General features: G+C 34.5%; 1 protein-coding gene across 1 annotated transcript in view; it reads right to left on the bottom strand.

Moving 5' to 3' along the window:
* Positions 1-8325: 8325 nt before the first annotated feature.
* ZNF804B (zinc finger protein 804B) overlaps positions 8326-21383 on the bottom strand; it is a 462072-nt gene continuing 449014 nt past the window's right edge. The window contains exons 3-4 of the mRNA XM_069461581.1: positions 19057-19187; positions 8326-11983 (exon numbers count right to left, since the gene is read on the bottom strand). Of these exons, the coding sequence (XP_069317682.1) occupies positions 8326-11983; positions 19057-19187 (3789 nt within the window). The remainder of the gene's footprint in view (positions 11984-19056; positions 19188-21383) is intronic.

The following is a 21383-nucleotide window of genomic DNA, read 5'->3' on the forward strand; positions in this document are numbered from 1 at the left end:
GGGCGATCCACCCGCCTTGGCCTCCCAGAGTGCCAGGATTACAGGCGTGAGCCACTGCGCCCGGCCATGGTTTTTTTTTTTTTTTTTTTTTTTTAATCATTCTTATGGTAGTAGTTGAGAGAAATAGATTGTGACTACGGCTCTTTAACCTGCTGGTCAAATATGGTTGCTATGCGTATGATTTTTCCTGCTGTATATCTGCACATCATTACTGTGGAAACATGAATAACACCAACAATTTTTGGATAAACTAACTCCTCTATGAAAATATTTAAGTTCCCTTCTCTCTGAAATCTTCATTAATGACATGCCCCTCGAATTGACACCTGCAATCATTTCCTCTTAATAGAATGCTATCGTACATCAAGTCTCAAATAGACAATTTTTGTAGTCCCAAACATTTTTAATTTATGAGAATTTTTCTTCTTGTTACAGCTGGTTATTAAATTCTAATGCAACTACCATCCACACAACCTCAGCAGGCAGAATAAAATCCCCACTGGTCAGGGTTCAGGATGCATTTGCTTCTTTGCATGACACAATGATTGTGAAAACTCAGCTCTGACAGGATTGGCAGGTGAGAAAAATTGATGAGGGCAGAATATCTAAGGAACAGAAGGAGAAGAGGCATGCCCAAGATGGGCAGTGTAATGCATCAGGGACATGCCAGAAATCAGCCTGAAGCACTGAAACATCTCTATAAGTACTGACAGAACCAACCCCATGCTGCCACCAAGAATGGGACAGCTCAATTTGAAATAAAGATACCAAAGCCGGTGTTACAATTCAAAGTCTGGTTTTCCAAGGAGAAACGATGGTTATCAACTCAAAGGACACATTCATCTGTGTAATAACATTGCCAAAAGACTCATTTATTAGCCAGACATTTTTGATAACAAGATTTTTATCATTGGCAAAGACAATTAATTAGAAATCAGGTAGTGACATTTTCCAGGTAGTTCAGATTTTCACATTCAAGGATTGTCAACTATTTCGTTTTGTGTATGTGTGTATGAGATAGCCATACATCTTTAATATGTAGCTATCACACACACACACACACACACACACACACACACAACTAATGGATGCCATATGCACTGTATGGGGGAAGGGCACACCTCTAGCCAGGCTTGGGCGAGGCAAAGTCATCACTTGTAACCAAAATGTTTGTATTCCCATAGTATCCTGAAATAAAAAAAAAATGTGAAAAAAAAAAGATTGTGCCCACGTAAAGAATTCTGTAAACTCTTAAAAAAAAAGATGTATGAAACAGTCACACTTTAATAAATACACCAACTAATTAAACTAAATGGCACTGAAGCCTGGATAACTTGTCCTCTTGATGAAATGAAATTTGAACCCATTTCCCAAAACTCAACTGTGCCAAAATTTTCAATATTACTTTACTTCATCTATTTAGCATACTGAGGGTTAAATTCTGCAAATATTATTACTGTGAATTAGAATAATGGAAGTTGGTTAGGATTTATGGAATTTTTATCATCCTAAAATTATATATTTATATTAATATTAAGATTATAGTTAGGTAAACTCAAGGAAATTTTAGCTTTGCCTTGGTAATATAAGTTCAATGTCTTAAACTGAGAGTTTGGTAGTCTGTGTTATTGCATACAGATAAGGATAAATGTCCAGTTGAAAAAATTATCCAAAGACTCATCACTTACTTTTCTACTCATCATTCAATTTTACCTTTGTTTTAGTCAATGTTATATAAGCTTCCAAATAACTATTTAAAGACTGAGAGATTTAAAGAAGAAAACATTACATCCCATTCATTTCCTAATAAGCTATTTCTACAACACATTTTTTTAACCCTCTTAAGGACATACGTGGAAACACGGAACAGGTCTAATTGCCCACAGACTATAAATAATAAATGACCAAACAAGTGGCTGTTAAAATGTCTTGGTAATGAATGAAGCAATCCCATGAAGAGACATCAGAGTTTACTTCCTCCTCTGAAGACGTCATGCTATATCCAGGCCAAATACTTGGAATCCCATGTCTTTGAGCTATCTGTCTGATAAAACAGGAGGTAAAGAAAATGCACTTGTGAGTTGTTTGCCTGCTGATTCTTTAAAAAGCATAGCATTCTCATGAGTTTGCCAATCTGCTGCGTGGCTTTCATTTATTTATTGCTGAGCAACTTCATAAAGTTGTGCTAAGTTTCCTTTCTAGGGTTCAAAGCATTAAAAAATGCCATTTGGAAATTGACTCAATTCTATCAGATGTAACAAGAGAAAAACAACTTCAAGAGTTTGTGATACCCATTTTATGTTGGTGCAAAAATTACCACGATGAGCCAAAAATGACACCTGGCAGACGGCTCACACATTATGGAGGAGCAGGCACTAAGTGTAGAGACGATAGATCATCACTTTCTCCTATGTCTCAGTGTAATTATTAATGTCATCTCCTTTAATTTTCAAGAGAAACTTATTTTCCTGCTCAGAGGGAATCCTGGAATATAGCTAGTGGGGAGAACATAGCTGAACAGCATCTGGCCCACATTAGGTATTCAGTAAATGGTGACAATTTGATTAAGAAATGAGAGTTTCTGTCAAGGCTCACCAACAATGTATATGTGCTCGTGTGTGCATGTAGTTGTGTGTGTGCATGTATTGTGTGAAAAATACTTTTTGATTACTTAGCAGCGTTCTCATAAATGGTTTAACACAGAAATAGAGAATGTAGGGTAGAAGTCTAGGGAGGAAGATGATTGGCATCTGGAATAATTCTCTACTGAAAGCTCAAACTTGACCACTGGTTTAGAGTGCATTGCAGAGTGCTGTTCCAGTAATGCACATGTAGTGACAGCTCATCTAATTAAAATACAGAAGCAAGGAGCTTTTGGATTTGACTAAACCTTGTTGGAAGGTAAAGGTAAAGGTAGGAATAGATGTGATTCAAGAGCAATATCTGGTCTGATATTTTGCACAGTTATTGTACTGAAATCCGGAAGATCTGGGCTCTTACTGTTCTCTTGGGGGCGTGGGGAAGGAGGCGAGGATAAAGAAAATGAAGTGAAGAGTGACAGTTAAGTAAAATCTCAAGTCATTTTCCCATACTGTTGGTCACACTTGATTAAAGAGAATTCCTAGAGAGTTAAGCCCTTCTCAGAATAACAGCTTATTGGTGTTTTTAATTAAATAGTTTTAGTTTACCCTAAAGTTATTATAAATGACAGAATGCCACCATGTTTATATTATATTATCAGTTAGAGAACACATTCCAGAAAATATTTATAGAGCTTTGTTAGAACATTACAAAGTATTAGATCCCATTTTTCAAAGCAAACAAAAAGAATAAGAAGGATTTCACACAGTATATGTATAATGGTTTTCAACAAAGAATACATCTATAGAATTTTTAAAGTTATATTTATTTTCAGTTTGAGGAAACAGCTTTCCTTTGTAACACTAGAATTTTAAGAAATAGCCTAAGAAATCCCAGCCTTTAAATATATAATATAAATATATACAATAATAAATAAAATGTTAAATGCATTTTAATTCAGCAGTGTAAAATACAGAATATTTCCACACCATTTTACATTTGATTTTGTTCTTATATTTTGGTATACTTTTCATTAGAAATACATGACTAACAGCACTCCTATACCATGAAGCTTGTTATTGAAAAAAATATTATTGCATTGAACTACAGTCCAAGTAATTTATTGAATAACCTAAAAAAGCTGCTCTGCATGTACAATAGTGCAATTTTAGCCACAGTATAATTTTAAAAACCACTTTGTACAGAAAATACAAAATAAAATTATTGGTTTATGTATCATATTGCCAGAGTATCATCTAGTTTAATTATAAATTAAATACTTTCAATAGAATTGAGTAAGGTGGGAATTTGCTTTAAATAGCTACACAACCAATTTACATTGCCAACTATTTTACCTCACATATTGAAGGAACTAACAATTTTGTATGTTGGATAAGAAACTTCTTGAAGTTGTTTGTTTTAATATGTGAATATGTTTTGAAGAACACTATTTTGGACAAAGATCAAGGGATATAACTAAAGACTAAAGAATATGTTCATTAAGAACACACACACACATTCACACTCACATGTATGCACATAGATATTTTAATTTTTCTAATTTGCCTTATTTACTTTTATGATTCCGACAAGATACTCTTGCTGTTGCTATTTAAGAAACATGGTGAGTTGCAAAAAAAGGAAGTGACTTTGAGAAAAAAATTAAGAAAGTAGATTGGAGTTCTCCCTCCTATACAAAGATGCATAGAATGAAAATGACCCTTTGGCTTCTCTCTCTAATATTGGCTTATTCCAAACCTAACTATTCCAAACCTAACCATTGCTTCCACCTTAATATAGCTTAATCCAAAGATACAACAATCACCTTCAATGTCTACCTAATAGAAGAAGTGGATAATATTTTTGGCTGGAATGAAATGATAACATTTGAAAATCCTCTAGACCCAGGCTTATTTGCATTTTAGTGGGAAACTCTCATCTTATTGAAGTGGTTTCAGACTGAGACACAAAGGGCAGCCATCTGTTTTCCTGACGACTGTGGGAACTAGTCATCCATCTGATTTTTAATAATGTTCCTATTTGCCAATGAGAACACATGTCTCTTCATAAGTTGATCTAATTTAAAGAATCAGAATTAAACCCCTTCATGAGCTCTGCTGGGCCTGAGATAAGTACTAGGTCAATTTTGCCCTTAAGTATATTAGCTACATAACACTAATGTATGAGATTTGGGTCCTTTAAATTGTATTTTTAGAAAACTGGATCTGATATTTACATATTTTTCTTCAGAATGTTTTACTAAACTCATGGGAAAGTTTTTAGGAGAGATTGAGAAATGTGCTGCTGGTCTGAGATGATTGGCAATGTTATTTCACCACTAAGGAGTCAACTATCGACCCATGCTGGGGAGGGCACCTGGATGTTTCATCACATGCATTTAGAACCTGAAATACCAATGGTGTGCTAACCGGTAGAGCCATCTCTGTATCTCCAATTATTGTTTCAAATGCTTGAAGTGTACGATATATTGGCATCAGTTTGAAAGTATGATAAAATTCAGAAAGCTGTGTTGCTGCCATCATTGGGAACTATGTAAACGGGAACTTCATGCACGAAGGGAGATAGATCCAGCAATATGAGCCTGAGTAATTTTACTGATTAAATATTACATTTAATGGAAAAGTTTTTTAGGATTGGTTTCTTTTAATGTATTTCTATTCAGAGATAACAGAGAGATTCCATTAAGTCCTGGCAGAAACTGAAGAAAAGGAGTCACTGTCAAACCCATTTTATGTAAGTGAAACAGAAATTTTAAGGAATCATTCCATGAAATGTCTACCTAAGAAAAAAACCCTGGGAATTGAGGACCTTTAAAATCATTCTCCATAATCTAATAATTTTCTATATTTTATTAGATTTGTAATGTTTATAAAGGTGAACTTAAAGAGAATGTTGAAATACAGTTTTCATAGCCCCATTGTATTTTTTCTTGCTGAATTTGGCAGGGAATTATTAGGAAGATGAACTTTCCCAAATTCTTAGTTCTTCATGAAAAGATACTTTGTTTAGCCACACCTGAATTCATTGGCTATCTGATGCTGGACTTGTTTTAAATCTCTAAGGAAGATGTATAGATAGGTAAGTGTGTGTTTGTGCAAGCATGTTTGTGTGTACCTGTGTGTAAAGATTTCACAGACTTTCTTAAGCCTTTATATTAGATACAAAAACTTGCCTCCAGGAGGCACATGTGAAAGTATAATTCCATAAAGAGAATTACCCAAGGTATTAGGCATAAAAGAAATTTAATGCTAAAAATCAACTGTCGAATAATTATGTAAATAGAAGAAAACAATGCTGAAAGCATCCAATACAGTGGCATTTTTTTTTAAATGGAACTATTTTAGAATTAAATATATATTTAGAATTCTTTATTTTTTTTCCCCAGAGTGTGTTTCTATTAAGGTAAAATGGAAAATAAAATATAGTGTTTGAGCCTGCAGTCACTGATTTTGGGGAAGTAAGTTTTATAATTGTATCTTTCCCCCTGTGATGCCACGATTTTTACAATTTCTCACCCTAGAGTAAAAATTATTTTTTATTTAGATAGTAAAGTCTGCTTTCCCATGGTCCAAATTAGTATATCAGTGAACACTTTCATCACTGTTAATACAAGATGGAGTAATCATTTCCATGTCATCAATTCATGTAAATCTATCTTTGTTAGTCAAAATTAAGTGCTCAGTAGAGGGTCTTCGGTCTAACTTTCTGAGAGATTAAATTGTTCACCAAGACAATTATAAAATTAATCAGATGTTTTGTTTTTTCATAATATGACTTCTGTTGAGTTCCCATGATTATCTTGGCTCTGTGTCAGCTTTGCAATCTGCCTTAGGAAATAATTATCCTCATTAATTTTTTTTTTTAATCTGCAAGGCATTTGTCATCCATTCTTATAATAAATATTTATTTCACTTTTTGGGGGGTTCACCCAATGTTGATCAATTGTCTTTCATAATCACTTTTATGGAATTCCATGCAAGTATAGAGTTTCTTGCTATTTGATTTTTCCCTTCACTTTTCTATTCTTTTATAATAAGCTAGACCTTGTCACTGCTATATCTCAGTCAAAACTGTCATCCCATATTTTCTGGTGATGTCTTAGAAACTCCATTTTTTTCTTTATGTTAAAATTTCAAATTAACTCTATATTCTTTTTGGGGTGTGTGTGCTCTTCTCTCTCTCTCTCTCTCTCTCCTGCATCAAAGGTATCCTTTCCTTTTGTTTACCAAGTATTATTTCACCTTTCAACTTCATTTTCCTCATATGTAATAAGGAATGATAGATAATATTGATCTTAGAATACAGTTGTGAAAATTAAATGAAATAATGTGGACCAAATGCTTAGCCTGAATCTACCTGAAACACATTGTACCTTCAGTAAATACAGCTATCTTCCTTGTGAAGCCAAGGCTGAAGATAATGTCTTTTTCATCTTCTAGTAGTAGAGGAGTTTGCATCCTCATATACACAGCAGTAGATGAATGATCAACTCCATTTCTATTTAGTTTGATTTTCTACGAAACTCATGTTTGTGAGGAATGTGCTATCACATAAGTTTATTTATTTTTTTCATTTTAAGAATATAAATAATAAACCTAACTGGAGGGCCATTCACAAACATAGATGCAAGAAATACAAATTCTTTGGGACAGAAAACATTTTGAATAAATATTTGAAATCATTTGCAAAATTACATGGATGGTGATTTTATTCATCACCATTCATTGTTTTGTAAATATCTAGTACAATTGAATACAACACACCAGATATTTTATAAGATTTTCTTAATAAACATGTAAAAATACTGACATTTCCAAGCCTTTTACTTCTATGCTTAAACATATATTGGCTGAACACAGTAAGATTTCTGAGTAGAAGAATAATGAACACTTAACATTTTAGTCCCTATAATATTTGAAATATTGATCAATATGTTTAAAATGTTATTCTGAGTATATTTTATTTCCTTTTTTGCATTGTCAAATGTCAATGATAGTTTGTATATATTTTCCCCTTATACAAAAATTAAACATTCTTAATTTTAGATGTTGCTGATTTTTACAATTACAAAATTATCTTGACATAGATTTGTGTGAAATGAAGTTAACTCATTTTTCACAGAAACTCAGCAATACAATCTATGAAGACTGTTTTCATTGAAGTGTAGTTTTCAACTTGAATTAATCAGAAAATTTCTTGCTATCTCTTATTTCCTATTAAAATACAGTAACAGAAAACATTGATTGAAAGCTTATTCAATAGTTAAACATGGAAATTATTTTCAGAAACTGGTTCATTCACTGATCTTTTATTATTTATCTGGCAAATAACACCAAATGAGTATTCATTCTTTGACTCAACAAACACCTAGAACATAGGGTATTATATTCCATTTGATTTTTCTTTATAATATTAATGGTCTCCTTAAATATTTTCTGTTAATATTTTATGACATTATGTGAGAAACTAACCAAAACAAGTTTTTAACACTTTTCCCTCCACCATTCCATAAACTTATTTAACATTTGCCCTGTTATTTTTGCAAGCTAAATGAAATTCTTAAAATGCTCTTTCTATATTGGTAAATTCAGTTCATATTTATATATTGGTCACATTTTGAATTGGCAGCAATATTTTAAATCTTATAATAATTGGATAGACCACTTTCAATGTATCATTTGCTAGGTAGTGATAATTTATCCACACGAGGAGCTTTGATACCTGTTAGTTCAAGTGCGCCGACACATTTAAGGCCTCTTTCACTCCATTAAACGGTTGCATCTGGCTGGAGCAAGAATTATGGCACAGATCTTGACCTTGGAACACTGGTTGGATTAAAGGATTCAAGTGGATGATCGAAGCTGTGGCTGGATTTAAGTGAGGGCCAAACAATGTGGGGATAAATGCTGCTGGAGGCAGGGGCTGAAGTGTTAGGTGAGATGAGTGGAAGGGAGCAGCAACTAAATGCAGGGGATGACCTGCTAAGAAAGTGGGGTGTGCAGGGATAATGGCTGGAGTCAGAGCTGAAAATGAGATCGGAGCGAAATGTGGCTGTGAAAGGGGATGTAGATGAGCAATAGGGAGGTGAGGGCTGTGAGAACTTAGGGAAGCAGAAACAGCAAAATGCTGCAGGAACGTGTGGTGGATGGCGGTGATAGACGCGTGCTGGTGAACTGGAACTGTCTGTACAGCCGAGGCCGGAGAGAAGGCAGTCAGCCCTGCAGCAGGCAAAACTCGAAGATGCTTCGATAGGAGCTGTTTCTGCACGTGCTGCTGGGCTTGCAGCTGTAGGAGCTTATATTTATCTATTTCATCAGGAGAAAATGTTATGGGCTGTTGAGTTAAAGGGGGAGAGAGAGATTTATGACACATTTCTAATTCATCTTCCACTTTGTCAGACATCTGCATAGTTCTGTCATAGTAAGAGTTTATATTTCCTTCTACATGATTCATATGCATGCTTACATCCTGTAAGTCTAGATTTATTTGGTCCTCTTTGGTCTCTGTTGAATCAGTAACACCAGTATATCTATTAGATGGAAAAGCACCAGGGAAATCATTTGGTACTGGGTCACAGCTTTGAATAAAAGGTTGGGCTTCACTAATTAAAGGTTTTGATCGTTCTTTTATTGTTGGATTCTTTTTTATGTTTAGTGACTGAGACTCTGTTACTATGTGAATTATACCCTTAGAAAGATGGTTATCACAATCAGTGTCTGCTAAAACGGTAATATTATTTGTCTGTGAACTTCTAATTTTGTCTTTCTCAGTAGTCCTTGGAATGACACTGCCTTTATCATTTCTTCTTTTAGTCATGTACTGTATTTTTTCAGACAAAGGCAATGCTGGTCTGTTACAGCCCGGTGGTACAGGTTGAACTGTGCACTGGCTTTGTGAATGAGCCTCTAATTCATTTTTACAGCTGTTTGAAGAGATCTCAAAATTAGTTGATTGTTCCCGACACTTCTTGGCTTGTACTCTTTCTAAAAGGCTTTTGGCTGTCTGGGGGGTCTTCTCGCCTTCTGTAATGTTCAACTGTGTGGTTTCTGAAGGGCCACTGGAACAGGTCCTTGGAAGGCAGCTGACATTCTCAGGGTTACACTGTAAGGGCTTGACTGTTCCCAGATCACAAATGTGAGAGCCGTCCGAAGACTCTTGATTTCTCTTGATTTTATTTAAGTAATAAATTCTCTCTCCTGGGTAAGAGCCTAATCTGCTGCACTGAGGTCCATGGCAGTTAGGTGATTTTTCACTGCCACCGGCATAGGAAACCTGTGAACTAGAACCGGAATCACAATGGATGAATCTAGTAGATTTTGTCTCTGAAAACTGTTGCTGATTTTTGCCCAGTTTATGTCTCTCTCTGCAGGGACAATATCTATGTTTGGAGTATTTCTCAGTTTTAAATGATTTCCACAATTTGCAGTTCCTATCTCTCTGTGTTTCAGGCTGTAGTTGGTTGCTCTTCATGATCTCATCAGACAAGCAGAGGCAGTTGTGCTTTCTGCGTTTCCATTTGTGCCTTTCAGCAGAGTTGTGTTCTCTTTTACAAAAGTGGAGCAGATTACCTCTGCCATTATCATTGAACCTATGACGCAAACAAGTACTTCTCAAGCTGGACCTGCTGCTAGGGGATGTGTCTGAAGGGCTACAACGTCCATGCAGAGGTGATTTTAGAGAGCATCTCTTGTGGCTTTGATTTCCACATCCAGAAACATGGCTGGCCATGCCAATGTGGTTACTATTCAAAATTACACTGAAGTCCTTCCCGTGATCACTGTGGTCCCCTACTGTATAAGGACTAGAATGACAGTTGAATTGGCTTTCATCTTCAAACTCTGAATGAGAATCGCAGGGGATCAGTTTATGCTTTTTAGTCCTAGAGATGTAGGGAGGAAAAGACAGGCCCTCATTTGCGTCATTTAGAACTACTCTCCGGCAGCTTTGCCAATGGGCCCCCGAAGGTTCCTCACGCTCATTATCGCTATTGTTATTTTTTCCTACACAATCCTTTAGAGACTTATCAAGGTAAGCAGGCACTTCAGGAGTTTTCACTTTCAAATCCTTTTCACTAAAATTATGTTCACTCTTACTTGGCTCAGAATCATGGTAGCCCAAATTATATTTTCTCTGGAAATTTTCCCAATCTGGATTAGCTATCATCATCTTTGGTTTCAGAGACTGATTATCTTCTTGGATCAATTTTTGTTGGTCCTTTATTAAACCTGAGACTTGACTCTCTATTTTATTCTTCATTTCCAAGGGTTCCTCACCCAGTTCTGTTTTTAATTCCTGGGGATTAGGGCCATACTTTGTGTTCCGAGAAAGCTTAAAATCAAAATATAATGGGTTGCAGCCATAAGAGATACAAGGCTCTGTTTTCGTAAAGAGCAGAAGTTCTGTAGGCCATTGAAGAGTGGTGTGGCCATCCTTGCTTTGTACGTGGAGAAAAGGCAATGGTTTGGATGTCACTTCTCTTACAAGTCTTTGCACATTTTTGCTAACTCTTTCTGTTTTATCTAAAGATCTTTCTCTGTTCTCCACTCTGGAATTTGGATTCAGATACATTGTACTCTTTTGTTCACTTGGCTCTGGTGATGAAAACTCATCCAGGCATTCAAATATTCTGGCATCACTGTGTTTGTAAATGGTTGGTGGGCCGAATGAAGCATTTGCTTGGCTTGGGTGATTAATATGGTTTTCTGAACTGTTCTTCAACATGTTTCTAGTTTCTTTTTCTCTACTGGAAGGTGTAAAATCCACATCTGAAAGATGAATGTTAGATTTAGATAATGAAGCATGAATGCCAATTGAATCTTCTAGTGTTCCATCAACAGAGTCATTTTTGTCTTGCAAAATTTTAGAGCTTATGGAGAAGGTATTATGTAAAACCCTTTCCAGATGGCTTGGTGAGATGTTTACATCTTTTTCCTTAGTAAGGTGTGTATCCTCATTTGCAAACCTGCAGCACTTGCATTTCTCTGCAGTTTTTTTTGTCTTATAAAGGGGTGACTTGTTACAATCATGGGTTTCTTCTGTGTTCTCACTGAAAACTGATGCTGAAGATTCTAATTTTAGATGCACTTTTTTGGAAAAAGAAAATGATACTCCTGTCCTGTGATTTGCATTGCTAAGATCGGAAGATGTTTGTGCTATCCGATTTCCAAATAAATAACGTCTGTCTGTTTGCAACTGGTGTCGATTTGGCCCAGTGGACCGCAGTTTGTCAGAAATGCTTCTGGGGAGATTCTTTCCTTTAAGGAGAAGTGCACCCTTCATGCAAGATACCTTTCTGCCATTCTTAACTGGGAACATTTCTTGCTGGAGTTGCTTTTCTGTGGTTACTCTGGGGGCTTTGTATGCTGGTCCATTTCCAGAAACACTGTAAATACAATAAATATTTACATGATTAACACATTAGATTTGGAATTGTATGTGTATGTGAAGATTTCGTAGTGTCTCTATGATGAATTATTCTACAATTTATGAACTACATCTTATGTATTATAACCATTTTACACTTGATTATACAACTCAGTATAACTTTTATAGTGGCTACTTCTAAAAAAATGCTTTGTTTGTGTTTAGTATTTTGAAATTATCAAAAAGCCATAGCAAGTGAATATCTTATCCTACTATTGCAAAAGAAAACAAGTATTGCATTTACATCACAATATATGTCATCCAGATGCTATCAATTCTTTGAGATAGAGATTTAGCATTATTTTACTAAGAGTATTCCAATCAGTACAAACATATTAAATAAGGAATTAAATAGAATTAAAAGTCACTTCCAAAATATTAAATTTTTTAAAATTTGCTTTTATGTATAGGTTTTAGCCTTTAATAGTTTTGGGCTTTCTCAGTTTAAAATTTCTGCATGTTTGTTTCCTTTTGAAACAGGGTAGTTAGTTCTTTCTTTATTATTTGTCACTAATTTGATTAATTATACTAAATGTATAAAAAAGTACACACATTTACAAGCCATCTCAATATCTTCAATGATGTTAAAATCTTTTCTTTTGTTCCTTACTACCCAAAATATTTTACTACCATTTATGCATGTATATGTTTTATCTTTTAAAGCCTTTACAAGATTATGCATTCTACTGAGCCTCATTAGTAATTCAAACAGAAAACTGAAAATGCCAATACATATAAGAAATGAAACTCTTTAGATTGTAGTTATATGCCTCTTTATTGTTCTACCTATAAACCCTTACTACAAAACAAGGCTTCCCTGGGAAGAAGGCAGTATAAATCACATCATTTATCTGATTGCTTTTACTTTTGCTTGTCCCACACGCTTGATGTGTTTGCTTTTTTCTATTTTGGATTTTTATTTCACTTTTATCCATTCATTTGTTGCTCTGATAAAACATACTAAAACAACTGATATCTTCTCCACATGTAGGTCAAATTCTAATGGGGAGGAGGGCCTTCTGAGTCCTTGTCTGAAAAATTCTTTCTTGGCTGCACTTAAGGTTATTTGGCCAATCAGCATAGAACTCTAGAGTCACATTCCTTTGTCCACCAAATTTCCTGTACTCACTTTATTGTCTTTATATGTATATAATATTGCAGACACGTTTAATTAGCCTCCTTTTATTCATTTTTGAAATAAATCTGCTTGTGAGTTTGTAATTTTTCCTTTTTATTTATATGACATATTTGTTATATAAATATTATTATATTTACTCTATATTTTATGTATCTATAATCTTTTACCAGAACATAGCTACAGGTTGGTTTATTTGAGTTAGTTTTTACTAGTACTTCTTGGGTCCTTTCAATTTAAATTTGATCAGCTCAGTTACATTTTTGTCTCTTATTTCTCTTATTGCTTCATACCTATCCTAACTTTCTTATCTTAGAATTTATGTATTAAAAATATTGGATCTCTTGAATTTTCCTTTAGGTCTTATGATACTGATCTCAGTACTCTACTCTCTTTAGTCTTTTGCTGTAGTTTAGGGATATTTTCTTATATTTAATTTCTATATTACTGACTCCATTTTTTTACAATATCTGCTGTTTACAATTCATGTCCATATGGATTTTAATTTACAAACAATAACTTTAGCCACCATTTGGTTTTTAATGATTTCATTAAAAACCTCTTCATGAATTAATGGCTGTAGCTTTAGAGTTACAGTGTTCCTTGAATCTTGTAGAAAACTAAATTTAGAAAGTTTTTAAAACTGTATTCTTTTCCTTACAGTAGTTGTTTCATAATGAAAACTCTCCTTCTATTCATCACATTAATCTTCCTTTTTTGAATCATCTTTTCATATTCTTCAAGAGGAGGCTTTCAACATATTTAATATGAGAAATAGGGAGGAACACTCTAAGATAGCGTGTGGGTTATTGAATATTTCTTTCAAGCATAAAGAAAAGTAAGGAGCACAGAAGCTTACTACAATGTTATTGGCCTTTTAAAGTACCTACAGCCTGAGGATAGAAGGATGTGGTCTAGAAACAGCTGCAGTGCTGAACTTTGCCTTGGTGCCAAAGAAATTCTTTTTCATATTTGTAGCCACACTCAGGATTAAGTAGGAAATATACTTCTAAATTAAGTTACCTTCTCCAGGAATGTCAATCAATCTAATATTATCAACTGTGTTAAACTCCGGAGAAATTACTCCCAAAGTCTGGGATATGGATATAATTGTTCTTCCCTTCCAGATTCTATTATCATGCAGATATTTTAGTATTTCTTTGTTATATTACATTTTGTATATACACTTTTCTTAATACTATTTTTGCTTATTATTCTGGCACTGTTTTGTACATTTTCTTGCTTTGATTTGTGTTAATCTAAATGTTCTTTTCTGTATTACTGTTTTATTTTACCATTTATCTCTCTAATGTGAAAGCTTCTTCCTTTTATATTCTTTTAAATATTTTTAAAACTCTTTGCTCTAATTGCTTTTATGTTATGTTTTTGTCTTAGCTTCTTGTCCTTAATTCTTGTTCTCATTTTATAAACTAATCTGCATTTATGGTTATAGATTTTTACAAGTTTTAATATTTTATCCTTATTGTTAACCTTTAATGTCTTTCGTTTTCATGCTTTCATTTTTTTTAACTTGTTGCTTTATAGACGTTTATTCCCTTTTTTTTAAATCTAGTTTATTTTAAGGTTTTGGAAAATCCTCATTTTCTCTCTGTGGTGTCTTAAATTCTATGTCTTATAACATTATTAAAGTTTAATTTTTTTCCTAGCTTTATTGAGGTATAATTAAAAAATAAAAAGTATATATATCCAAGGTGTACAATGTGATAATTTCATATATATATATATATATATATATACATTGTGAAATGATGACCATAATAAGTTAATTGGAACATCAATCATACACATAGTTACCATTTTGTGTGGGGGGAATCGGGACACTTAAGATTCACTCTCTTAGCAAATTTCAAGTAAACAATACAGTATTATTGACCATAGTCATTATGCTCTACATTAGATTCTCAGAACTTATTTATCTTATATCTGAGAATTTATACACTTTGACCAATATCTTCCCATTTTCCCCACTTATCAGGCCTGGAATCCACTATTCCAGTCTCTGTAAAGTTTTAATTTTTATAGTTATAGCCACATTTATTATTTCACTTCCTTCTTTAAAACTTTCCTTAGTTTCTTTCTATGTTTTTTTACCTAATTATTTTTATTTATAATGGCTAGTAAGAAAGTGACTATAAAGTTAGCCCTTTAATTCTTATTAATGAATTGTCCATTCAAATAATTCTCCCAATTTCTAATACTCTGCAACTTAACAAATGCACAGTTTAATTCTCTCCTGTGCAAAAAGCATACTTTTCAAACAGGAAAGAAAACATACCAAAACAATATGATTTTTTAAAATGGTATCATTTCTTTTTTTTGTTTTTTGTCTGCCAAGAGCAAATTAGTCTGATAACATTTAATATAAAATAAACACAATGATAAGAAGATCTCCATTAAAATATATACCAGAGAAGCATATGTTATGAAAGTAAGGTAGCATAGAAATTGATTCCTTTATTTATTTTTTATTTTATTTATTATTTATTTTTTATTTTTTTATTTACTCAGGATATTATGGGGGTGCAAACATTTTGGTTACATGTAATGCTGTTTGCCCTGCCCAGGGCTACAAGCGAGTCCCTCCCCCATACAGTGCATTCTGCTTCCATTAGTTGTGAATTTACACACCCCCACCCCACCCTGACTGGCACGCAGTGAGTATTACTACCAAGTGAACAACTTAGTGTTGGTCAGTTAGTACCAATTTGATGGTGAGTACATGTGGTGCATGTTTTTCCATCCTTGTGATACCTCACTTCGAAGGATAGGCTCAATCTCTATCCAGGATAATATAAGAGGTGCTAGATCACCATTTCTTAATGTCTCACATTGTCTAGCTCTTATGCAAGAAATTTCATTGTCTCAGAATCAATGGTCCCAAATTTTTAAATTTTGGAAAATTGTCCACATCAAGATGTATTATACTTAGATTTACACATATGATCACTTCACGTACAGAGAGTGAATATCCTCTCATACAATAACTGGTCTGGCTGAGGGACCTCTTTGGTGTTGAGTGGAACTACCCAAGAGATAGCCAAAGTTGTCGGTTCTTTATAAGATCCATCACCAGTTTTCTGCCATGGTTTTTCAAGAGTCTAATTCAAATAGTCTCACTACCAGTAAATTCCCCACTCTTCTCCACATTATCATAAAAGAATCTTGTTTTCTGGATCATCCTACTCAGAAACCCTTGTTATGAACATAAGAGACAGAGAAAGCTTGTCCAGGACAGGGGTAATGCCTATGATTTTTTTTCTTTCCTTTCATTTTTAACTTTCATTTGTTAATTCAGCTGCCAAAATAAAAATATTTAATAATTTTCTTAAGTGACTTCCCTTCAGTCATGAAGCTGTTTAAGCAGAGAGAGCAATTGACCGGAGAGCAGGTGGTGAGCAGTGGAAAAGAATGAAATAATTTTGCTAGTTAGTTTCTATATCTAGATAGCTGAACACTTGTCTTTTTTCCTAACAATATACTATGGCCTAGAGAGCTTACATACTTTATAGAGAACACCAACTCAGCTGTGGTTAGGTTTGTGTTTGTTTAGTAAATAAGGTTTCCAGAGGGACAGATGAAACTTAATAGAGTATATCTATCTTTTAATTTTGAAGGCCTTTAATGCATAGCTCAGGCAAACTTAGAACTTCTATGCAAAAGCATCATCTTCATCTTCATCTTCATCATCATCATCATCATAACTATCACCACCGTCCTCATCAAGGTGCTCTGATCTTTTGTTTATTTCTCCCAGAGGAAAATACAGAAAGAGTGAGTAGGAATGTAGAAGTGTGACAACTTTTATAAAAACAAAACAACCAGCCGGGCGCGGTGGCTCACACCTGTTATCCTAGCACTCTGGGAGGCCGAGGCAGGAGGATTGCTTGAGATCAGGAGTTTGAGACCAGCCTGAGTAAGAGTGAGACCCTGGCCGGGTGCCGTGGCTCACGCATGTTATCCTAGCACTCTGGGAGGCCGAGGCAGGTGGATCGTTTGAGCTCAGGAGTTCGAAACCAGCCTGAGCAAGAGTGAGACCCCCCCCATCTCTAGTAAAAATAGAAAGAAATTACATAAACAACTAAAAGTATATACAGAAAAAATTAGCCGGGCATGGTGGCGCATGCCTGTAGTCCCAGCTGATCGGGAGACTGAGGCAAGAGGATTGCTTGAGCCTAGGAGTTTGAGGTTGGTGTGAGCTAGGCTGACGCCACAGCACTGTAGCCCGGGGAACACAGTGAGACTCTGTCTCAAAAAAAAAAAAAAAAAAAAAGAAAAAAAAAAGAGTGAGACCCTGTCTCTACTAAAAAAAAAATAAATAAATTAGCTTGGCAACTAAAAATAGAAAAAATTAGCTGAGCGTGGTGATGTGTACCTGTAGTCCCAGCTACTCAGGAGATTGAGGCAGGAGGATTGCTTGAGCCCAGGAGTTTGAGGCTGCTGTGAGCTAGGCTGATGCCACAGCATTCTAGCCCAGGTAACAGGGCAAGATTCTGTTTCAAAAATAAATAAATATATATATATAAACCAACCAAAATTATGTTTGTTAAGACTACTCAGATTTGCTGTTGTGGCCTTAAATGACCTCTCTAAAGGCTGCATCTCCATGGTGGAGCTTGCCCCATGTATTATGATCTGTCTTATTGTATCTCATCATTAATCACTCAAGAATTGACATCTTCCCCAGCTTTTTTCCTGCATGCTACCTTAACAATCATAGGACGTTTCCTTCTAAGTTCTGTTTGACAAGGACTGACTGAGTTCTTATCAACAGTGTGTTTGAATAACATATTTGTTAGTCAAACATGTGTACCAAATGTGTTTGCAGCTTCTGTGATTGTATGGGACCCCAGAGCCTGCATTTTTGTATTATTAATAACTTCACCTAGGGATATACGTTGTACCTTTATTTTTTCTTTATATTAAATTTCTCATTAATTTTAATATAATTATCTTTTATAAATTTTCATAAGTTAATTCTAAGGGTTACAAAGACATAAATATATGCAAGCTTAATAATAACTATTTTTACTCATAATTAATCCTAAAAAATAAATATTTCCTTAGAATCACATTTGAAGTCTAATATTTTGTGGTGATATAATTGGGCCACTCACTCCTATTTATTGTATATTGTTTTCCATTTACACAACAGGGGTTTTAATTCTGGCACAGAGCAATAAATTTCACAATTCATCAGGTTACTGTCAAGTACACTAATTAGCTACATTAGTGTTCTACATTATGATTCATATGAACACAAATCACAATCTGCAAATTTAATTGCATTCCAGGTAACAAGTTTGAAACATTTAGTGGTTCCAAGCTTTTGTAAAACTGCTATTTTTCAGCTACAAGAATGTATTAGTGTAATGCTTGTTATATCATAATTATCAAATTAAATGGCACTATGTGGTAAATTTAACTGCATTAATTACATCTTGTTTGTCAACCAGACAATGATAATGCCTTTATTCTAGATTAAGGTGTTTACAGGGAGTGTACAGAAGATTTATTTCCTCCCAATCGACACATTGCTATTTATGTTTTATAAAATTATTATTCCAAAACTCAAAAAATTATTAAGAAACTATATTAGTCCATTTAAGTCAACTGGGTGGAATAAATAGTAGTATATTAGAGACATTCTTGAATCATTTCATTATAGAGAACATTAAATTAACAGTATTGGGAAGGAAAAAATCCAGTGCCAAACATAATTAATTTACTGAACCTTTAATTATTAGGAATATTTGCCTTCCAACATACCTGTTGTTTAATTATTGTTTATATTGTTATAGTGAACCAAGTAGATGTATCTTGAAATTTCCCCATAGGCTGAAGAGTTCTGAACCATCCCAGACACCTCTAATTCTTACCATTCAGATTGCTGCCTTAACTCAGCCAGCTGATGAAGTCGCTTAAGTGCTTTTTCTTGTTTCTTCTCATCTTTCCATGACTTGGAAGCTACATTTCGAGCAAATTCCCGTTGCTTTAATTCTTTCAATCTCTGTTGAAAAAGAAGAACAACAGAGAGGATACTATAAATAAGTAATGTATTCTTTTTCATCCACAAAGCCTCTTTATTTAACTTTATCCTGAATGCAGAGGTGACTTTCTGGATAGGGAGAATGAATAAAAGTATCTTCTCCATCGATGCTATTCTATGCTCCAAGATAAATTTGATAAATAGATGTAGTTATCAACTAGGTTATTTCTCCAAGCTTGTCAGAGTCACTGCAGAAATGTGCTGCAAAGCTGGACCCCAGTCCTTGCTGAGATCACCCTGGCTATATAACTGCCATCATCTGTGTGCCTGCGAAACCACAAATGGGAAAAGCATGGAATATATGAGTGGGAATGAAGGGAGAGAAGGTTTTGGTGTGCACCTTCTCCCCCTACCTGCCCCTGCTTCTCACCTGTAAAATTGATGCCTTTGGATGCATTGAGTGCAATCAGCTTGTTTCAGTAAAGAGCATCTTTTACTATGAAAGATTTAGTTCCAAGCTCTAAATGGGATTCTTAATTCATTTTTTGGGGGTGGAAATATTCATCAAATGCAGATTTCTATATTGTATCCAGGAAGACAAAAATGGGTCAGGGATTTAAACTCAGGATAGAGGTTTGGCCTTGTTTGATTTAAATTAAGCTACTACTTTTAATTAATCTTTTCTCTAAAACAATTGACTTAGATGCAAATTGGATGCTGCTCATTAGCTGTTTGCATTTCTACTTTAGATTCTGCCACTAAAAACACCTAATGATACTGAACAAATTGAGAAACAGTCACAATCAAATGAACAACTTGAAGTTTGGGACTTAATCCTGAACTGGGAGTGTATTTGCAGATTAGCCTCTCTTAGCTCATACAAAGTGATTTTAACCGGTCTAAAATCTGTATCTGTTTGATTCATTTTCATTTACCATATCAAATAGAAAAGATATTTCCCAGGTATGGGGAAAACTACACGGCTATCCAGTGAGGTAATATTACTGTAGCAGACTATTTCCCACCCATAGAGCAAGGGGCAAACTTTTAAACATTAGCTTCATTCTTGAAAGGGAACATGCTCATGGGAGATGATGGGCAGATAACTGCATCTAAGCAAAGTATCTAAAGACGGAGGCAGACCAGCCTTTCAAAGAGAGAATATTCTGAGCACAAAGAACGAGAACGTCACAGAACTAGAAACAGCTGCAGGGAGAATAGTGGCATCAACCAGAATTCAATTTTTGACAAAAACTTCAGATCCTTCTAAAAAACAGAAAATTTCAAGAAATAAAATTATGCCCTATGTGTGATCAGGGAAAAAACCTCAATAGTACCCCAGAGCTTATAAACAGCAGAGGATCTGAGTATCAAAGGGTAGACAGCCTTGTTCAGAAGATAGGAAGAAAGGGTTTTAAAATCCCCATTTCTATACACTCTCCTACTCACACTTCCTCAGACCCCATATGCTTGATAACCTAGTTCTTAGAGTGAGGGCTTGTCTTACAAGCAAAGACCTTTGAGAAATTATCCTACGCAATTTAAGAGCACACATAAAATTCAGTTCAACTAAGTCAAAGAGAGAAGATGGCTATTTTGGAAGAGAGGAGAGGGCTGTTTTATTTTTCTTTCAGTTAGTACTTAACACAAACTACTATATATTATATTCATTTAATATTTGGCATTACCAGCACATAAAATTTGTATAACCTAAGTGAAGAAATTGATTCATTTACTCAAAACAATTAATACTCCACTCATTTTTGGCATCTTGTTTGAAAATTTACAGTACACCTGTTTCTTTTATTAGCCTCTGAGATTCTAAGGCTGTACTTTTATTTCTGAGTTATAGAAATGATTGAGAATTCTGTGTCATTCACCCAAGAACAAATACTGTTAATTCTTACTATGTTAATCCCTACTATTTCTACCACGGGGTACGGCAATATACAAATCAATTATTTTCCCTTCAAGAGAAATAGAAAGTAAACTGATCCTTCTACAAAATAATGCTAAGTTTCTTAATAAGGTTGTACACAACATGCTTTGGAAACAAGACGGGAACAGTTAAAAGAGATTTGTTGTGTTGAAGGAGTCAAGAAGGTCAAAATGTTTTAAGGGACACACAAAACTGGAAGAAGAAATTTTGTTTAGAGAGATCTTGCCACAGATTCGACTTAGCCTGGGCCAAGTGCTCATGTCTCCATAGAGAAAAAA

Source organism: Eulemur rufifrons, chromosome 29 (assembly GCF_041146395.1).
Source record: "Eulemur rufifrons isolate Redbay chromosome 29, OSU_ERuf_1, whole genome shotgun sequence".
NCBI lineage: Eukaryota > Metazoa > Chordata > Mammalia > Primates > Lemuridae > Eulemur > Eulemur rufifrons.